This window comes from Lithobates pipiens, unplaced genomic scaffold (genome assembly GCF_037356315.1).
Source record: "Lithobates pipiens isolate NorthernLeopardFrog02 unplaced genomic scaffold, aLitPip1_a1.2 Scaffold_27, whole genome shotgun sequence".
Taxonomy (NCBI): domain Eukaryota; kingdom Metazoa; phylum Chordata; class Amphibia; order Anura; family Ranidae; genus Lithobates; species Lithobates pipiens.
This window is the reverse complement of record NW_027507788.1, coordinates 196822095-196841785: the sequence shown is the minus strand read 5'-3', so window position 1 is coordinate 196841785 and position 19691 is coordinate 196822095. Positions and strand designations below refer to the sequence as shown.

The 19691-nt window shown below is 42.6% G+C and overlaps 1 protein-coding gene across 1 annotated transcript in view; it reads left to right on the top strand.

Moving 5' to 3' along the window:
- Positions 1–9712: 9712 nt before the first annotated feature.
- Positions 9713–19691, top strand: part of LOC143934467 (uncharacterized) — a 43262-nt gene continuing 33283 nt past the window's right edge. Inside the window, exon 1 of the mRNA XM_077458118.1 lies at positions 9713–11073. Within this exon, the coding sequence (XP_077314244.1) occupies positions 9717–11073 (1357 nt within the window). The 5' untranslated portion in view covers positions 9713–9716. The remainder of the gene's footprint in view (positions 11074–19691) is intronic.

The following is a 19691-nucleotide window of genomic DNA, read 5'->3' as shown; positions in this document are numbered from 1 at the left end:
TTGGGTTACTGCAAGTTTAATGCCAAATAGTTCTGTGTGTTACTGCAAGTTTAATGCTGTATATTTAATTGCATTACTGCAAGTTTAACGCTGTATACTTCATTGCGTTACTGCAAGTTTAACACCATATAGTTCTTTGCATTACTGCAATTTTAACGCCATATAGTTCTGTGTGTTACTGCAAGTTTAATGCTGTATTGTGCTGTGCGTTATTGCAAGTTTAGCTCCATATATTTCATTGCGTTACTGCAATGACAGGAACGTGTTGTGCGGCGACTTATATAGGGACAATGGATGGGGTCACCGGGTAATGTCCCCGCCCCTTATGACATCACAGTCCCGGAGGATGCTGGGACTGTGACATCATAAGGGGGGCGGGTCATCATGTGACGTCACCCGGTGACCCTGCCCATTGTCCCTATATAAGTTGCCGCACAATGCGTCCCTGTCATTGCAGCCAGAGACAGTGTTGAATCAACATCTCAATGAAGAAGAAGAAGAAGAGAAGGTGGCGGCGGTGACAGAAGACCGGGCCACCACTAGTAAAAGAGCTGGGAGAAGAAAGCGGAGGCCCGGCAAGAAGAACCGAAGAGGGGGACAAGACCCCCAAAGTCGGAAGAAGAGGCGGCGGCGACAGAAGGCTGGGCCACCGCTAGTAAAAGAGCTGGAAGAAGAAAGAGGAGGGTCTGTCAAGAAGACCCCAAGAGGGGGACAAGACCCCCGAAGTCGGAAAGAAGACCCCCGGACGGCGGCGACGAAGAAGAAAGCCGGACTCCTCCATTAGTAAAAGAGCCAGCAGAAGATAGCGGAGGAGTCTGGCGAGAAGACTCCCCAAGACAGAAGAAGACCCCCCGGAGCTGTGCAATAAATTATTTTAAAAACATGTGTTGTGTTTTTTCTTTACAATTTTTTCACCAGGTGAATGGGTAGGGGTACATGGTACCCCAATACTCATTCACATAGGGTGGGGTCCGGTATCTGGGGGCCCCCTTATTAAAGGGGGCTTCCAAATTTCAATAAGCCCCTCCTGCCCGCAGACCCCGACAAACAACGGCCAGGGTTGTCGGGAAGAGGCCCGTGTCCTCATCAACATGGGGACAAGGTGCTTTGGGGTTGGGACCGCAGGTCCCCCCTTACCCAAAACACCCCCCATCTTGAGGGCACGTGGCCTGGTAGGGTCGCTCGTCCCCACCCCCTTTCCTGACCTGCCGGGCTGCGTGCTTGGATAAGGGTCTGATATGGGCTTTGGGGGGACCCCCACGCCGTTTCTTCGACATAGGGCTTCCTCTTTAAGTCCATACCAAGTGACGGGGCTAGCGAGGTGTCAATCTTGCCGCTGAGGGTGGCGACATTGACTTCCTTCGCTAGTTCCGTCTACCTTTCCTCCATTTGTGGGCAAGTCCGTTCATTTCAAAAACGCCAGAAAAGTCTGGTTGTGTGTGGGCAGTTTCGCTCGTTCGGAAAGTCCGGCGGACCTCTGCTTCAAAGTCCGGTGGTTTGTCCACCAGGCTAAGTCCGCTGGATAGTCCGATCGTGTGTACACGCCATAAGAGACACTTTTGAAAAATCTGTCTGCACCCGTTTTTATGAATTCTAGGAACTGCGTTTTGCTATCTGAAGGACATTCAGTAAGGGTTTACAGCAGCAATGCTTTCCCAGTTCCCTTACTGACCCTTCTAATGACGCGTACAGAGGAGCGGAATCTCCGACAGAAACTTTTTCATCGTATATTCCGATCGTGTATATGCCTCATCATAGTTTTTTTTACAAAAATTCTGACGGACCTAGAAATAGAATATGTTCTAAATAGGAACCTATCGGAAAAACTGCTCGTCTGTATGCTGTTCTGACGGACCAATGCTCTGAAGCAAATACGAGATGGAAGCTATTGGCTACTGGTTATTTTACTTTCTTTTTCTAGTCGTATGTGTTGTACATCACCATGTTCTTGATGGTCGGACTTTGGTGTGAATGTGTGTATGCACGACAGTTTCAGCGGAACTCCGTAGGAAAAAAAAGTTTATTCCAATGGGAAAACCGGTTGTGTGTAACGGGCATAAGACATTTGACCAAAGTATAAAGAGCAGGAAGTGCTTTACTGGTAGTTTGTTATGGCAGCAAAACTGCCCATTCGTTTTCTAGGTCCGCAAACCACGAATAGTCTGGGTTTGCCTTGAGCTCATGTTTGACCCAAACCTTAAAATTCGTTTTTAATGAATTTCGACAAATTAGTTCATTCGGAAAAATCTGAATTAACGAAAACCTGTTTAACAATTTTTTCCGCTTATTCATAAATTTGAATATTCAAAAATTCATAAATGTAAAGATTCTTTTTTTTTGGCAAATTTGTGTTTATTAACAGTTTTCAACACATGTAATACAAAACATACAAAACATATGCCCCACATCCCTCCCTCCCCCCCCCCCCCCCAAAAAAAACCTATCCCGTGCAGCCCTCCAATAACACCAAATCATAAATTTAAAGATTCTTAAATTCAAAATTTGAAAATCAGAAAACCCAAAAACTGGAAAATCTGAAATAATAACTAACTAATAATAACTTAACAATTACTAACTATTAAATTATACGTATTGGAATTTCCTTTGAAATTTGGCTGAAATATGTGTAACAAATGTGGATAATTTATTACATAAAAATAATAATAATAAATAACAATATTAGTAATACAATTTTTATTATTATTATTAATTTGTTTTGTTCCATTTGTTTAGATGTGGCATTCGTTATTTCTGATAATTTGTAACTTTGGAGAAATTCGTATTCATTATGTTCACTAACAGCCAAATTTAAAAGGAAATTCCAATACCTATAATTTAATAGTTAGTTATTATTAGTTAGTTAGTTATTCTTTTGAATTTTCAGATTTTCTTTCTTATTTTCGGATCTTCAAATTTTCAAATTTACAAATTTTTGACTTTACAAATCTTTACAATTCCGAATTTACTAATTGCCGATCAAAAAGAATGACCCGAAAAAAGAAAAAAGAAAAAAAAGAAAAGAAAAAAGGAAACGAAAACACCCCATTTTTTGGCAGTGTACATGTCTAGTATATAACTGGTCCCATGTAAATATTCTACAATTCAGTGGGCATCCCATATTCCCTTATCCCATCCAAGTTAATTCCCCTCATTAAAAGAACAAAACAAAATGCATGGACTGTTTTCTGTCTAAAGAGTAACTGGGAATTGTGTGCCTCACTGGGCAGGGTGACAGGTAGACTACAATACTCATAAATAGGAAGAGCAACCTAGTATCACAACCGTGACTCTCGCCATAGTTACAGCTGAGTTAGTGTAGTCCCTCTGGGACAGAATAAAAAAAAATATTAAAAAAATAAAGGAAAAAGGCCAGAAAAAACTGTATGCAGCTACCACTTCTAAGGATTGGTAGGCTAGAATATATTATCTTTTTGTTTTTTGTTTTAAACGCACATTTGAAACAATTTCAGTTTTAAAATATTTTTGACTTACCTATTTAGATTACTGTACAATAAGTAGTAAGAGATGTTAATTTTATATGCATTTGAAACCAAAGGGTTCATTTTGTATACTGGGACAAAGCTGGTAACTATGAAACACTAAAAGTAGGAGGATTACTATAGAAAAACATGCATACTTTTCTAAACAATTGAACACCTGGGAAGAGTTGAAGGCTTAATTAGAGACCTTTATTATTGTAGGCACTGTCCTCATAATTTCATAATTTCATAATAGTTTGTTGTGAGTAATGACATCATTTTTCTGAGGATGCCCATGGCTCATAATAGTGACAGTAGTCACAATACAGAATGCCATTCTGTGGAAGTTTTTTAGGCATCTTATACAGTTGTCTTGGTGAAGTCTTTGATCAGAAGAGACACAAGGCTGTGGTCTAAGCCATAAGCACGTAGAGAGTAGTATAGAGGAACAACATATGACAAACTAAGACAAATGAATGACACTTTTAGCTTTTATATAAATGATAACTATTCATTCATTTATTTATTCTTTAATTATACCTTATACTTTTATTAATGATACCCCCGTTTCCCCTCTGTACACCCCTGTAAAAACGTATATACAAATCGATATGTGCTTCTGCCACATCCACACTCTGTGGACCATGGGGGTACCTTAGATTTCTTGGTGCAAAATCCCATGGACAGTCCATTGCTTCTTCCCATTTATTGTCAAGGTGAGATGTCTATCATTAGGATGAATGATGGATTTCTTTCATGCATGATTAGAAGAAGCAAAGGTCTAAGCAAGATTATTTGCGTTTGTGGCAGCTATTTAACTCAAAGTTGGTTCCACCTTGTGGGTCTGGTGGGAGCATGAGTTAGTATAAACCTTGAGGGGGTGGAGGGCTAGAGTGAGTACCTTAAAGAATGACTATATGAAAGTATATTTATTCTTAATACCCAGAAAAATATAACCCTTATTTGTAGAAAATCACTAAATTGCGACAACTACAACTTTTTCATCCAACATTTACTTAAAGCAGTTTTAAACCCAAAAGCAAACATTTATTATATTGCAGCTTACTGCTTCTTATGCCGCATACACACGACCAGACTTTTTGAAGGACTAGGTCTGACGGAATGAATCTGTCGAATATTATGATCGTGGGCTGTATATGTATGGGCTCCAGTGGACTTTTTTCCCCAAAAGTCTGACAGACCTAGAAATAAAACATGTGAGTCTTTCTGAAGGACTCGAGTCCGGTCGAAAAAAGAAAACTGACACTAGGGCAGCTATTGGCTACTGGCTATGAACTTCCTTTATTCTAGTCCAGTTGTACGTCATCACCTTCAAATCCATCGGATTTTGGTGTGCTTGTGTATGGCCGTTCGTTCGGAAAGTCCGTCGGAACTCTGCCGAAAGTCCGTCGGGAAGACCGTTGGACCTAGTCCGTTGGAAAGGCCGGTCGTGTGTACGTGGCATTAGATGTGGCTGCATTAATTTTACATTTTTAGGATTTCTTTCCTTTATTTTCACTTGGGGATCCAGCTAGTAAGTCTACTTTTCAAAAAATAAGCTCACTTTTTTAATGTATCAGTTTACAGGGATGAGACAAACAATTTAACACTAACAGGGGTGTTTACAATAATCAGCTTTTATTTATCCATGCAAAATCTTTATCCTACAAGAAAAAAAACAGTTTGCTGTGACCAATTATAAAGTGTGAGCTGGAGTTTGGCTTCATTTGTTAGTTTATTTAAATCTGCTAGTACATCTAACACCCCCCCCCCCCCCCCCAGACTGGCAATGCTGCTCATCAAAGGTGCCCCCGGTGTTCATTCCTCTAGAATGGAGGCTTTCTTATACAGGCGGTGTGTTACTGGCTAGATCATCAGGTGAAAAGAGAAGAGAGAAAAGCCTAAAAAAAGAAAACAAATTCAGACACCATATCCATTGATATATTACAAGTTTTATTTTGAATTTAATACCACTTTAAATCCTGAAGATGCATTTTATAATAAAGCATCTATCTCTTTTGCTACCATTGATGTAAAAACTCCAGAAGTGGTAGCGTCAGGAATATAAATAAACTCACGGTTGTTGTAGCAGCAAAGGTTATTTAATCTTTTTCTGCCAACTACCGGCTTTCTTGTAGAAATAATTCTGCACCGTCACATCTACATGCTGAGAAATGTTCTAAAAAAAATGAAAAAAATGTTAAAAGGCCCCTCACCCACATACACATATATACAAATGCAGATTGCACCATAAGAATCTTCATGCAAAGTGGAAGGCAGATTTCTATTGCCTGAAATCTTGCTGTGACTTAGTTTTACAGTACAGACGCTCAAGAGCGTGGCTATGTTTTTTGAGGCTTCTGGTATTGTCTGCCTGCCAGGGTTGTAGCGGTCGGGCCTGATTCTGTGCGTAGTGAGGGGGGCAAAGTTATCCAGGGTGGATGACAGTGAATTGTTGTAGACAGAAGTAGTCAGGTTGGGGCAGGACAAGGATGAGATTTTGTCATAGAGACAATCTGTAGCAGAAAAAAGAAGAGAAGGGGTAAGAGGGCGAATGTTTCTACGGATAATAGTTTGGTAGTTGGAAGGCAAGGAGGAGGCAGACAAGTAGAGAGTGAAACGAATAAGGTGCTGATCAGATAGAGGAAAAGGAACATTGGAGAGGGTGTGCGGAGTGCATAGGTAGGAGAATATGAGGTCAAGGCAGTTGCCAACAGAGTGAGTGGAAGCACTTGTCCATTGTTTTAGATCAAAAGAACAAAAGAGGAGGTTAGGCTCAGCAGCTTAGAAGTAGCAGGAGTGTTGAGATTAACAGGGATGTTGAAGTCACCAAGAATGATTGTTGGAATTTCAGAGGAGAGAAAGTAGGGTAGCCAGGCAGAGAAGTCATCAAGAAAGTTTGATACCGGTCCAGGGGGCCGATAGATCACAGCAATTCTCAATAAAACTGGAGAAAATAGACGAATACAGTGAGCTTCAAATGAAGAGAGAGGGACAGAGAGGGGGGTGGATGAAGAACCTGAAAATTGCTTTGAGGGGATAAGAGGATTCCAACACCACCTCCTTTCCGTCCACTAGGCCTGGGAGAGTGAGTCCACAGGAGGCCACCATAGGAGAGAGAAGCAGGAAAAGGAAGGTCAGATTCTTGAATCCAAGTCTCAGTAATTGGAAGTAGGTTCAGGGAGTTAGTGATAAATAGGTCACGGACGGTGGTGAGTTTGTTACAAACAGAGCGGGCATTCCAAAGGGCACAGGAGAAGGGGAGGCTGGCTCTAGGCTGAAGAGTAATAGAAATGAGATTGTGTGGATTGCGGCTGCTATCAGAGGATGGGTTGTGCCGTGTATGTTGGCCGAAGTTAAATGATAGTGGTCCAGGATTTGGAGAAATATCTCCAGGAGTTAGGAGAAGCAGAAGGGTGAAAGAGGTGATATGGGAGTGTGACTTATGTGGGGGGACACGTCCCAATGGCCTGCAGGTTTTATTGGTATATGGGTTCAGAATTAGCAGGAGCTGATGAGTGCAGTGATAAGGTGAAGACAGGAGTGAGGGTGAGATATATAAGCTGTGGGGGGGAGAAGCTGGGTGAAGGAGTGAGGATGCTACTGTGAGAAGGAAAAGTCGGGAGTGCATGATACAGAGTGGTAGGACTGAGAGGAAGCCTGAATGAGTGAAGAAAAATTTTGGAGAATCAGGTCACTTGTAGTCTGTTTAATGTTCTGCTGTGTATTTATGCTGTGTACAATCGCTGAAGTGCTGAGCGGAAGTGCAATACCTAATCCAATATGAATACTTTATCCAAGATGATAGTGGCCAATGCAACCCCTGCCTGTGCATCCCCTAGGTAAGGCCTGAATTTATAGTGAATTTGGGTGGGGGTATTGCCAATTAATTAGTCAGGATTGCATAGGATGAACACATGGCTAACAGAATGAACTTCTCACACCAAGGCTCACTATAAGACACAGCAAGAGAGCAGAAAAGGTCAGAGCCGTAAGGTTAGGAACAGCTCATAATTTAGGTATAGACCATAAGAAAGTAAAATAAACATCACTGTGATATGGACAGAGGTAAAGAATTTGAAGGCAGCATAGATCACCAAATGCACATACACAGAATTAGCCAGCAGATCCCAGTTTCAATCAAAGGTGGAAGTTGTGGTTGAGCTGACACATACCTGTAGGAGGGGTAGAGAAGAGTTGTGTTAGATAGTGCTGGGCGGAAGTATAATACTTAATCTAATATGAATACTTTATCCAAGATGATAGTTGCCAATGCAATCCCAGCCTGTTCAAACCCCTGCCTGATCACTTGCCCTTGCATGGGCATGTCCTTTTTTTAACTTTTAAGTGCTTATTTTGTAACCTATTTCCTATGTCATGTAGTTTAAAAAAACTATATATATATATATATATATATATATATATATATATATATATATATATACCTATATATACCTATATATATATATATATATATATATATATATATATATATATATATATATATATATATATAAATTTTCTTTTTCTACACATGTATTTACATATATATATATATATTGGTATTTTAATGTATGTATTCCACTATATATGAATAAACTGTATGAATTTGATACAAGCGGTTGATCACACGCCTTACATCCATTTCTCCTACATAGTTTTCTCCAGACCACCCATGGTCAGTCTAGGCAGCGGGACGTGCACAATCATTTTGTCCAGTCTTAAAATAGTACTACAACTTCACGATAACAACGCCTTCACCAGCGCAGGACCAATTTCCCTTTTTCCTGTGTTCATTTTGTCACTGATCAGTGACGTGTCATACACAGACATGCCCCAAGACACACTTAACCCCTACACTGCCACTTAGTGGTTAACCCCTTCACTGCCAGTGCCATTTACACAGGAATCAGTGCATTTGTATAGCACTGATTGCTGTATAAATGACAATGGTCCCAAAAATGTGTCAAAAATGTCTGAAGTGTCTTCCATAATGAGAAAAATCGCTGATCACTGCCATTTAAAAAAATATATATATATTAATAAAAATGCTATAAAACTATCCCCTATTTTGTAAACGCTATAACTTTTGCGCAAACCAATCAATAATCGATTATTGCGATTTTTTTATCAAAAGTATGTAGAAGACTACGTATCGGCCTAAACTGAGGGAAAAAAAAGTTTTTTATATATATTTGGGGATATTTATTATACCAAAAAGTAAAAAATAATGCGTTTTTTTTTTTCAAAATTGTCGCTCTTTTTTTGTTTATAGCGCAAAAAATAAAAACCACAGGGGCGATCAAATACCACCAAAAGAAAGCTCCATTTGTGGGAAAAAAAGGGCATCAATTTTGTTTGGGAGCCACGTCTGCGCAATTGTCAGTTAAAGCGACGCAGTGCTGAATCGCAAAAAAAGTGGTCTGGTCTTAAGCCAGCAAAATTGTCCAGTCTGAAAAAGGTTAAATAAGAGTTTACCTTTAGTTCAGCTTTAATCAGGAAAATATAAAGGTTGGTATCGTTCACCTCATTCTGAAAATACTAACTACCTGTCTGTCAGTGGCCTTGGTTCTTTCTTGATCATTGCAATCAAAGGTCACAGTGAAGTCAGAACTCCTAACCTGCATATTTGGTTCAGTCAGTATCTTGAACTACTCTAAAAACCTCTAGCGACTGTCACCAGCATGAAATAGGAACCATCCCCAGATCATTTTGTAATGATGTCATATAACTAAGTGTTTTTTTTTAGCAAAGCTTTAAATATTTCAGAGCTTCGCTGAAGCTATCATGTCTTTAATAAATGCAGGTATATATTTTATATATATATATATATATATATATATATATATATATATATATATATATATATATATATGTAATTTGTGTATGTAGAGAATACATTCTTTTATAATTGTGTCAAATTTCATGTGTCCCCAAACAATTGAAATGTTCTTCATTTATTTACATTGATTATTGTTTATAGATCAGTTGTGCATATTGATTGCACTGCTTCACATCGACATTGTCCCCAAACAAATTGTATTTGACATATTTGTAGGTTAATTTATTCTCTTAAAGCAATTTATGTATTTGTTATTTATCTCCAAGCTGCAAGCTATGTGAGAATGTATAAATTGGTATGCACTAAGGTTTTTGTTTCCACCTCTTATTGTCCAGCTTGGCTATATATAGGGAAGTCTTGCTAATATTGCCTAGATAGGACTGAACGCTATCACAATGAAACTAAGAGTTGTTACAGCTTTGTTCCTTCTACTCACAAGTAAGGCTTCACTAGAAGAACCAACTACAGCAGGTCCAACCACAACAACTACAATACCAACTACAACAAGACCCGCCACAACTGCAGGCCCGACCACAACAACTACAATGCCACCTACAACAAGACCCACCACAACCGCAGGCCCAACCACAACAACAATACCACCTACAACAAGACCCGCCACAACCGCAGGCCTGACCACAACAACCACAACAACTACAATACCACCTACAACAAGACCTGCCACAACTGCAGGCCCAACTACAACAGTCACAACAACTACAATACCACCTACAACAAGACCCGCCACAACCACAAACCCAACCACAACAACAATACCACCTACAACAAGACCCGCCACAACCACAGGCATGACCACAACAGCCACAACAACTACAATACCACCTACAACAAGACCCACCACAACCGCAGGCCCAACCACAACAACAATACAACCTACAACAAGACCCGCCACAACCACAGCCCCAACCACAACATCCACAACAACAATACCTCCTACAACAAGACCAGTCACAACCGCAGGCCCAACCACAACAACCACAACAAGACCCACCACAACCACAGGCACGACCACAACAACAAGTCCAACCACAACAACTACAACAACAAGACCTGCCACAACCGCAGGCCCAACCACAACAACAAGACCCGCCACAACCACAGGTACGACCACAACAAGTCCAACCACAACAACTACAACAACAAGACCTGCCACAACCACAGGTACGACCACAACAACAAATCCAACTACAACAACTATAACAACAAGACCAGCCACAACCACAGGCACGACCACAACAACAAGTCCAACCACAACAACCACAACAACAAGACCCGCCACAACCACAGGTACGACCACAACAACAAATCCAACCACAACAACTATGACAACAAGACCAGCCACAACCACAGGCACTACCACAACAACAAGTCCAACCACAACAACTACAACAACAAGATTAGCCACAACCACAGGCATGACCACAACAACAAGTTCAACCACAACAGCTACAACAACAAGACCCACCACAACCGCAAGGCCAACCATAACAATGACCACAACAACCACAACAACAACACCCACCACAACTGCATCAAGTACCATAACCAGCACGACACAAAGTACATCTGGCACCTCTTCTACAACAACCACATTAAGTAGTCCAACTAGCACCACTCTTACCACTACTACACCCTCCTCATTCTGCAGCATTGTAACTAATACCATTGTCAATGGAAGTTTCCAGCTCAACATCACTCCTGACATCCTTAGCAGCAACAGACTTCATACTGGTAAGTTTTGCTTTTTGTACTTGAAATCTTGAAATTTAGGTAAAGGCAGGTGTCCCAATACTTTTGGTAATATAGTGTAAAACAAATATATATATATATATATATATATATATATATATGTGTGTGTTTGAGCTTTGGGTGCACACCCTAATGCAATAGGCTCCGCACAACTATGGCCATTCTTACACATGAATATTCTCTATATGATCTAAATCATTCCATTGTAGCTCTGTTTAGGGTCATTGTCAGGCTGGTAGGTGAACCTCCACCCAGTCTCAAGTCTTTTTCAGACTCTAAGGCTACTTCCACACTAAGGCGTTGGGGGCATCGGCTTTAAAGCGCCGCTGTTTTTACAGTGCTTTACAGTCTTTTTTGCAGCACTTTTCAGCTGCTAGCAAGCGATTTTAACACCTGCTAATGGCTGAAAAGGGGTTAAATTCACCCTCAAAGTGCTGCTGCAGTGGCACTTTCCTGGAATTTTGATGGTGCTGCCCATTGATTTCAATGGGCAGGGGTGCTGTAGGAGCAGTACATACACCGCTCCTACAGCGCCTCAAAGATGCGGCTTGCAGGACTTTTTTTGGCATCCTGCCATGCATTACTCCAGTGTAAAAGCACTCACCCACTTGGGATCATTATCCAACCGTGAGTGGATTTGAGTTACAGCCGTGGCATCACCAATCCCTCTTGGCACTGGGGATCCAGTACTATAAGCGCATTAGACGCACTGCCGTATGATATGTACCCATCTTTACATTTGAATATCTTCCAGATGTATACCATTGTATCCATTTGCATTTCTGATTTATCGATCTTGACCACATGTTCCCTACTTCAGTTTGAGATTGAAGAGAACGTTTTCCAATTATAGGACACTATATGTGGACATTTGGTTATTGGACTATTTGGGTTCATCAGTATTACCTTATTGTTTTGGTTATGTTTTTTCACATATACTTTTTTAAATTTATGCCCATTTGAGGTGATTTAATTGTCATTTCCCTTAATCACATTTGTTTACCGTTACACTTTTTATTTGTTATTGCTTCTTGGACTTTGTGTGTTAGCAGCTTTTCATACACTTTTTTGTGCATTTCTCTTTCACGTTGGGTTTATCGCAGTATTTTCACCCTTTTTTTCACCTGTGGACAGATTCTCACCCCTGAGCTTTGGATCCCTGCAGCTCCTCCCGAGATAACATTTGCAGTTGTGCCATACCTCTTTCCATTTTTGGATGATGGATTGAACAGTTCTCCATGAGTAGGGATGAGCCGAACACCCCCCAGTTCGGTTTGCACCAGAACTTTCGAACGAACCTAAAATTAGTGCGAACTTTAGAACCCCATTGAAGTCTATGGGACTCGAACGTTCGAAATAAAAAGTACGCAGTTCAGAGCAAGAAAGCCGCTTCCACCATACACCAAATAAAAGACAACAAAGGAAAGTCGTATTCTTCGAACGAGGAGATAGCCAACCAATTTGAGCAGTACTATCAATCACTCTATAATATCCCTCCCAATCCCAAGTTTCCCCCAATCTCAGAGGCTAGAACTAAACTCATTCAAGAGTATTTGGACAAACACAGTCCCCTGAAAATAGCACACAATATCGCTCTGGAACTCGAATCTCCCATTAATGGAGAAGAATTTGATAGAGCTTTAAAGGACATGAAAATTGGCAAAGCCCCGGGTCCAGATGGTCTCCCACTTCAATATTACAAAACTTTTCTCGACATTCTTAAACCCAGGTTCTTGAAAACTTTCCAATCACTCCATTCCGAACGAAACCCCCCCAAACAGGTCCTGGAAGCGCACATAGCAGTCATTCCCAAAGAAGGAAAAGACCCAACCCTCGTCACGAACTACCGCCCAATTTCTTTAATAAACATAGACATTAAAATGTATGCCAAAATCCTCGCCAATAGAATATTACCCCTACTCCCATCACTAATCTCCCTTGACCAAGTGGGATTCATCCCGGGTAGGGAGGGTCGGGACAATACCATTAAGGCCCTGAACATAAACAATTGGCTGACTTCCAAAAAGAAACAGGGATTCTTCCTCTCTCTCGACGCTGAGAAGGCATTCGACAGAGTGGCCTGGGACTTTATTGATGCAGTCCTTAAAAACATCGGCTTACTGCCTCGGATGAGAGCATACATCGCTGCACTATACTCAAATCCAACTGCTCGCGTTCGCACCAACGGCCACCTGTCGAATGCCTTCACCCTTAAAAATGGGACGCGTCAAGGTTGTCCCTTGTCCCCGCTACTATTCGTTCTCACCCTAGAACCGCTTCTTAATAAAATCAGATCCAACCCGGACATAAAAGGCATTGAAATAAAAGACCATTCCTATAAAATCGCTTCTTTCGCAGATGACATGCTACTCTTTCTATCGCAACCCCTTATCTCACTGAATAATATAATTCAAGAACTTGAAACGTTCCAATCAATATCCAATTTAAAAATTAACCACTCCAAATCGGTAGCACTAAACATATCCTTACCCTCCAATGATGTTGAACTATGTAAGCAAAATTTCCCATTCACGTGGTCTCCTAAACAAATTACCTATCTTGGGATAGAAATACCCTCAAATTTAACTGACCTCTTCAAACTCAATTTTCTACCCTTACTAAAAGACTCACAAGAAGACCTTAAAAGATGGAACTCCCTCAATATTTTGTGGTTTGGTAGGGCCTCATTGATAAAAATGACTATTCTGCCCAGATTCCTTTACGATATGCAAACGATCCCTATCAGATTACCATCTTCCTTCTTTGCCGCCTTTCGCAAAGCATGTACCACCTTTATATGGAGGAGTAAACCTCCTAGAATTAAATACACAAGATTAATTCTCCCGAAAAATAAAGGTGGAATAGCCCTCCCGGACCTGAAAAAGTACCACCAAGCAGCTATGCTCACACGTATAGTTGACTGGAATTTACACCAGCCTATCAAGGATTGGGTATCACTAGAACAAGCCCAATTCCCCTTCCCAATCAGTCATCTTTCATGGATAAACCCCAAATACCACTCAAAAGAGATTAAATCTCATCCTCTTATCGGTCCCACGTTAGCAATATTTCATGACACATATAAAAAAAGTGACCCCACCCCTTGGATCAGTTCCCTAACGCCTCTCAGAGACAACCCCGACTTCCCCCCAGGAAACAAACAAAAATCTTTCTTAGCAAACTGGCCCCACAAAAATGTGCTGATCAAACATTTCTTACACAATGGGAAACCTCTTCCCCTCGAGGAAATCAATAAAGACAACGACCCGAGACTAATCTCCCACTGGACGTACCTCCAAATAAGACATTTTCTCTCCACGGTAGTATCGACAAATCTGAGTTCCAAATCCCCCAAGACCATTGAAACTCTATGCTCAGGTATGCACCCTCAAAGACACAATATTTCAATTATCTATAACTCATTATTCGACGAGGGTCTAGAGTTCTCTTTCCCATCCTGTCTAGCCTGGGAAAACGACCTCAATCTTTCATTCACTAATAAAAACTGGGAAACTATTTTCATGTACGCTCACAAAGGCTCACTCAATGTCGCTACTCAGGAGTGTGGGTTTAAGATTCTAACCAGATGGTATAGAACACCCAGCACCATACAGAAATTCAACCCTCAGATCTCCAACAAGTGCTGGAGGTGCAGTGGTGAAGTGGGATCACTATTCCACCTATGGTGGTCTTGCACTCATATCCAACCATTTTAGAAAATGGTTCATGAAACCATTACATTCATAACCTCAGAACCGTTAGATTTCGACCCAGCCCACTTTCTACTGCACCACAACACAATCCCCTCAAAAAAATATTTGAAATCCCTAATTATGATAATGACAAACGCTGCTAGACACTGCATCCCCTCCCATTGGAGGTCAACTTCAATCCCAACGAAAAAAGAATGGTTCAGAAGGATCACCTCTATTGAAACTATTGAAGAGCTTATCAGTATCTCGCAAGAAAGAATGTTACAATTCACCTCAACCTGGTCAAAATGGCTAGCTTTTAAAGATACTCAGGAATACAAATCGTCTATTTAAGTATTATTTGTTGCCGATTCTCTGTCAGTGATCTATGTTTTTGTACTTAAGATGTTCATACAGCGCAGGCCGCTGTCCACCCAACCTCACTGCCTAATCTTCCCTCCTGCCACTACGCCTAAATATAAACTCCCCCCCTTTTTTTTTTTCTCTTCTCTCTTCTTGTTTTTTATCTCTCCTTGCCCCTCCCTTCCCCTTCCTCCTCAAGAATATTGTTATTTTATCTTCATATACGCTTTGATTCTCTTTCCGCCTTATCTGACGAATAAAATTTTTCATTTTTGACTAAAACATCTTATGTTGTAACTGTTCAATCCCTGTGAATTTAGCAATCTCTTATGTATCTTTGCTTACATTTAAGATAACGTGTTGAAATGTAAACGTCATTGTGAGACTCAATCTTGATTGTAATGCTCTGTTACTTTTCAATAAAATTTGTGTAAAAAAAAAAAAAAAAAGTACTACTTTTAATGGCTAATATGCAGGATATTGTCCTAAAAAAGGGTTTGGGGACCTGGCTCCTGCCACAGGGGACATGGGTCAATGCCTAAAATGTTTTTAAAAACAGCCGTTGTTTCGGGAGCACTGATTTTAATGACGATTAAAGTGAAAAAAAAGTGAAATATTCCTTTAAATATCGCGCCTGGGGGGTGTCTATAGAATGCCTGAGAAGTGGCACGTGTTTCCCGTGTTTGGAACAGTCCCTGCACAAAATGACATTTAACGGAAAAAAAAAACATTTAAAACTGCTTGCGGTTTTAATGTAATATCTGGTTCCAGCAATATGGATGAAAATAATTGAGAAAAATGGCATGGGTAGCCCCCCCCCCCCCCCCCCCCCGCCCATTACCAGCCCCTTTGGGTCTTGTACGGATATTAAGGGGAACCCTGTACCCATATTAAAAAAAGGAAAAGCGTGGGGCCCCCAGGCCCTATACACTCAGAACAGGAGTATACAGGCGGTGCAAACAAGACAGGGACTGTGTAGGTTTGTTGTGTTAAGTAGAATCTGTTTGTAATTTTGAAATGGTACATATTTAACGTGTAGCTCCAGTCAAAAAATCTATTTTTAAGCTTTTTGGAAAACATAGGGAAGGGTTTTCACCCCTGTATAATTCTTTTGGCCGTCTGTCTTTTTTCATCTCACTTCCTGTTGTCTCCTTCCGTTTGCAAGTAGGAAATGTTTGTAAGTTGGATGTTTGAAAGTAGGGGCTTGCCCTATATGCTCTGTAGAAATTTGCGCCTAAGGTGTTGGTGTTGCCACAACACTGTAAGCCCTCAAAGTGACTCTTGGTAGGCGCTGGAGAGCCCTGCTGTGAACAATTATATCAAGAATTGTAATTACATGCCATTGATGAACAGTGGTAGAAAAATAGGGCCTTTGGTGGTTGTGGTGGTGGTAGTGGTGCTGGTGCCACAACACTGTAAGTCCTTACAGTTACTCTCGGTGGGTGCAGGAACGGGCCCTGCTGTGAAATATTATATCAAGTATTGTAATTACATGCCCCTAAACAGGGGCTGAAAAATTGGCCCTTAGGCACTGCTTGCTGGTGCCACAACACTGCAACCTCTCCCAGATACTCTAGTTGGAGTGCAGGAATGAGCCCTGCTGCAAAGCAATACATTAAAAATTGTATTACATGCCCCTGTTAAACAGGGGCTGAAAAATTGGGCCTTAGGCACTGGTGCTGGTGCCACAACACTGAAACCTCTCCTATATACTCTATTTGTAGTGCAGGAATGAGCCCAGCTGTAAAGCATTGCATCAAAAATTGTAATTACACGCCCCTGTTAAACAGGGGACTGAAAAATTGGGCTGGTCGCATCGCCCAGAACCAAAAATGTTATTCCAAGATATCAGCGGAGGAGGAAGAGGATAGGCAGTCAACATAACAGGACAGTCACTCAGCATCAGCATAGGAAGTCTTGAAGGGATGTGATATTTAAAAAAAAATTATTCAGTTACATCAGCTTCAGGTGCTTGGTAGCTGGTGGTGATCCAAGACCGATTCATCTTTATGAAGGTCAGTCGATCAACCAAGTCGGTGGACAGGTGCACCCTGTGATCGGTTACAAAGCCACCAGCAGCACTGAAGGTGCGTTCCGAAAGAACGCTGGATGCAGGACAGGCCAGTAGCTCAATTGCATACTGTGCAAGCTCTGGCCAGTGATCCATCCTCAAGACCCAGTAAGCCAGAGGATTTTCGGTGGGAAAGGTGTCCAAGTCTAACTTTGCCCCTAGGTATTTCTGCACCATGTAAATCAGACGCTGGCGATGGTTGCTGGAACCGATCATACCTTGGGGCTGCAGACTAAAAAAATTGTCTGAACGCATCGGTCAGACGGCCACCTTCTCCACCGGACCAGGAGTTTGGAACCTCCCAGTCTCTGGGAACGCGTTGCACAGACCTTTCTGCAAGGCCTTCCGGAGATGTCTCATCCTCTGCTCCCTCTGCAATGGCAAGATAAGGTCCGCAACCTTACCCTTGTACCGTGGATCAAGGAGAGTGGCCAGCCAGTAATGGTCCCTCTCCTTGATCCGAAGAATATGAGGGTCCTTCTGCAGGCTTTGCAGGATCAGGGAGGCCATTCGCCATCCCAGCCACGTACAAGTCCACGGGTTTCTTGGGACTGTAAATCATCTCTACAAGACTGCTGCTGCTGAGTGCCAGGCTCCACCTCCATGTTGACACAATCATCCTCCTCCTCCTCCTCATCCTCTTCCTGTGTGATGGGTGAGACAGCAGGAACACTGTCTGGATAAAGGGGGCTTTGAGAGGCAAGGAAGTCCTCCTCTTCCTGCCTCAAGTGTCCTGTCCATTATTCCATGCAGCATATGCTCCAACAGGTGGACAAGAGGTACAGTGTCACTGATGCATGCACTGTCACTGCTCACCATCCTTGTGGCCTCCTCAAACGGTGACAGGACAGTGCATGCATCCCTGATCATGCCCCACTGGCATGGTGAGAAAAAAACGATCTCCCCTGACCCTGTCCTGGTGCCGTAGTCGCACAGGTACTCATTGATGGCCCTCTGCTGTGTGTGCAGCCGCTGAAGCATGGCCAACGTTGAGTTCCACCTGGTGGGCATGTCACATATAAGGCGGTTCTTGGGCAGGTTCACCTCCTTTTGGAGCGCAGCCAGCCGAGCACAGGCATTAAATGAGCTGTGGAAATGCACACAGACTTTCCTGGCCTGCTTCAGGACATCCTGTAAGCCTGGGTACCTGCCCAAGAACCGCTGCACCACCAGGTTAAGGACGTGAGCCACACAGGGCACATGGGTCAGTTGTCCCTGTCGGAGGGCAGAGAGGAGGTTGGTGCCATTGTCGCAAACCACTAATCCTGGCTTAAGCTGGCATGGTGTCAACCACCTCTCGGCCTGCCCCTGCAGAGTTGACAAAATATCTGCCCCAGTGTGGCTCCTGTCCCCCAAACAAACCAGCGCAAGCATGGCATGGCATCGTTTTGCCTGCGTACTTGCATAGCCCCTTGAACGCCTACGGAGCACCGCTGGTTCAGAGGACAGAGCACTGGAAGAGGCCATGGAGTAAGAAGAAGAGAATGGGTGGAGGAGAGAGGTGTGTCACAACCAGTAGTAGCATTTTGGAGGTGTGGTGGCGGAACAACCTCCAACACTACTGCACCTTGTCCTGCATCCTTCCCAGCTGCCAGAAGAGTGACCCAATTGCCGTGAAGGACAGGTAATGTCCCTGTCCATGCCTGCTGGACCATGAGTCAGCGGTAATATGCACCTTACCACTGACCGCCCTGTCCAGCGAGGCAAGGACATTGCCTTCCACAAGATGGTAGAGAGCGGGAATCGCCTTCCGTGAGAAAAAGTGGTGTTTGGGGACCTGCCACTGAGGAACCGCACATTGCACAAACTCACGGAAGGGGGCCGAGTCTACCAACTAAAAGGTAGCAGCTAGCCAAGCTAGCATTCAACCGCTGGGCATGTGGATGGCTGGCAGTGAACTTCTTTCTACGGTCCAGCAGCTGGGGCAGGGAAATTTGCCTGCTACAATCAGACGTGGATGTACTGCTAGCAGAGTGCCTGCAAGCACTTGGCTGTGACACACCTAATTCTACACCTTCATTCCTCTCAGTGCAGGTTTCAGAGAGGACTAAAGGTCTAGTGGGGTTGGAGATCCCGGCTGATGAGGAGCGAGGAGAGGTCCACTTTGTTCTTTGGTGTGGGTCTTTGAGGTAAGCTTGCCAACGAGCTGCATGGCAGGTCAACATATGTCTGGTCAAGCATGTAGTGCCCAAGCGGCTGATGTTTTGGCCATTCGAGATATGCTTGAGAAATATGTTGCAAATAGCAGCGGTGCGATCTGATACACTCATCTCAAAAAAGGCCCACACCAAAGAAATTTTAGAATAACGCGCAGAGGCAGCGCCCTGCCCAGGCAGAGCTCTGCGGTGTGATTCAGTAGGTATTCTGCCCCTAAGCTGGCCCCCAGGAGGGCATCCTGCCTCATTGGAGATGTGCCTCCTCCTCCTCCTCTCTCCTACCAGGCACCCACGTGGAGTCAGTCATCATCCCCTACC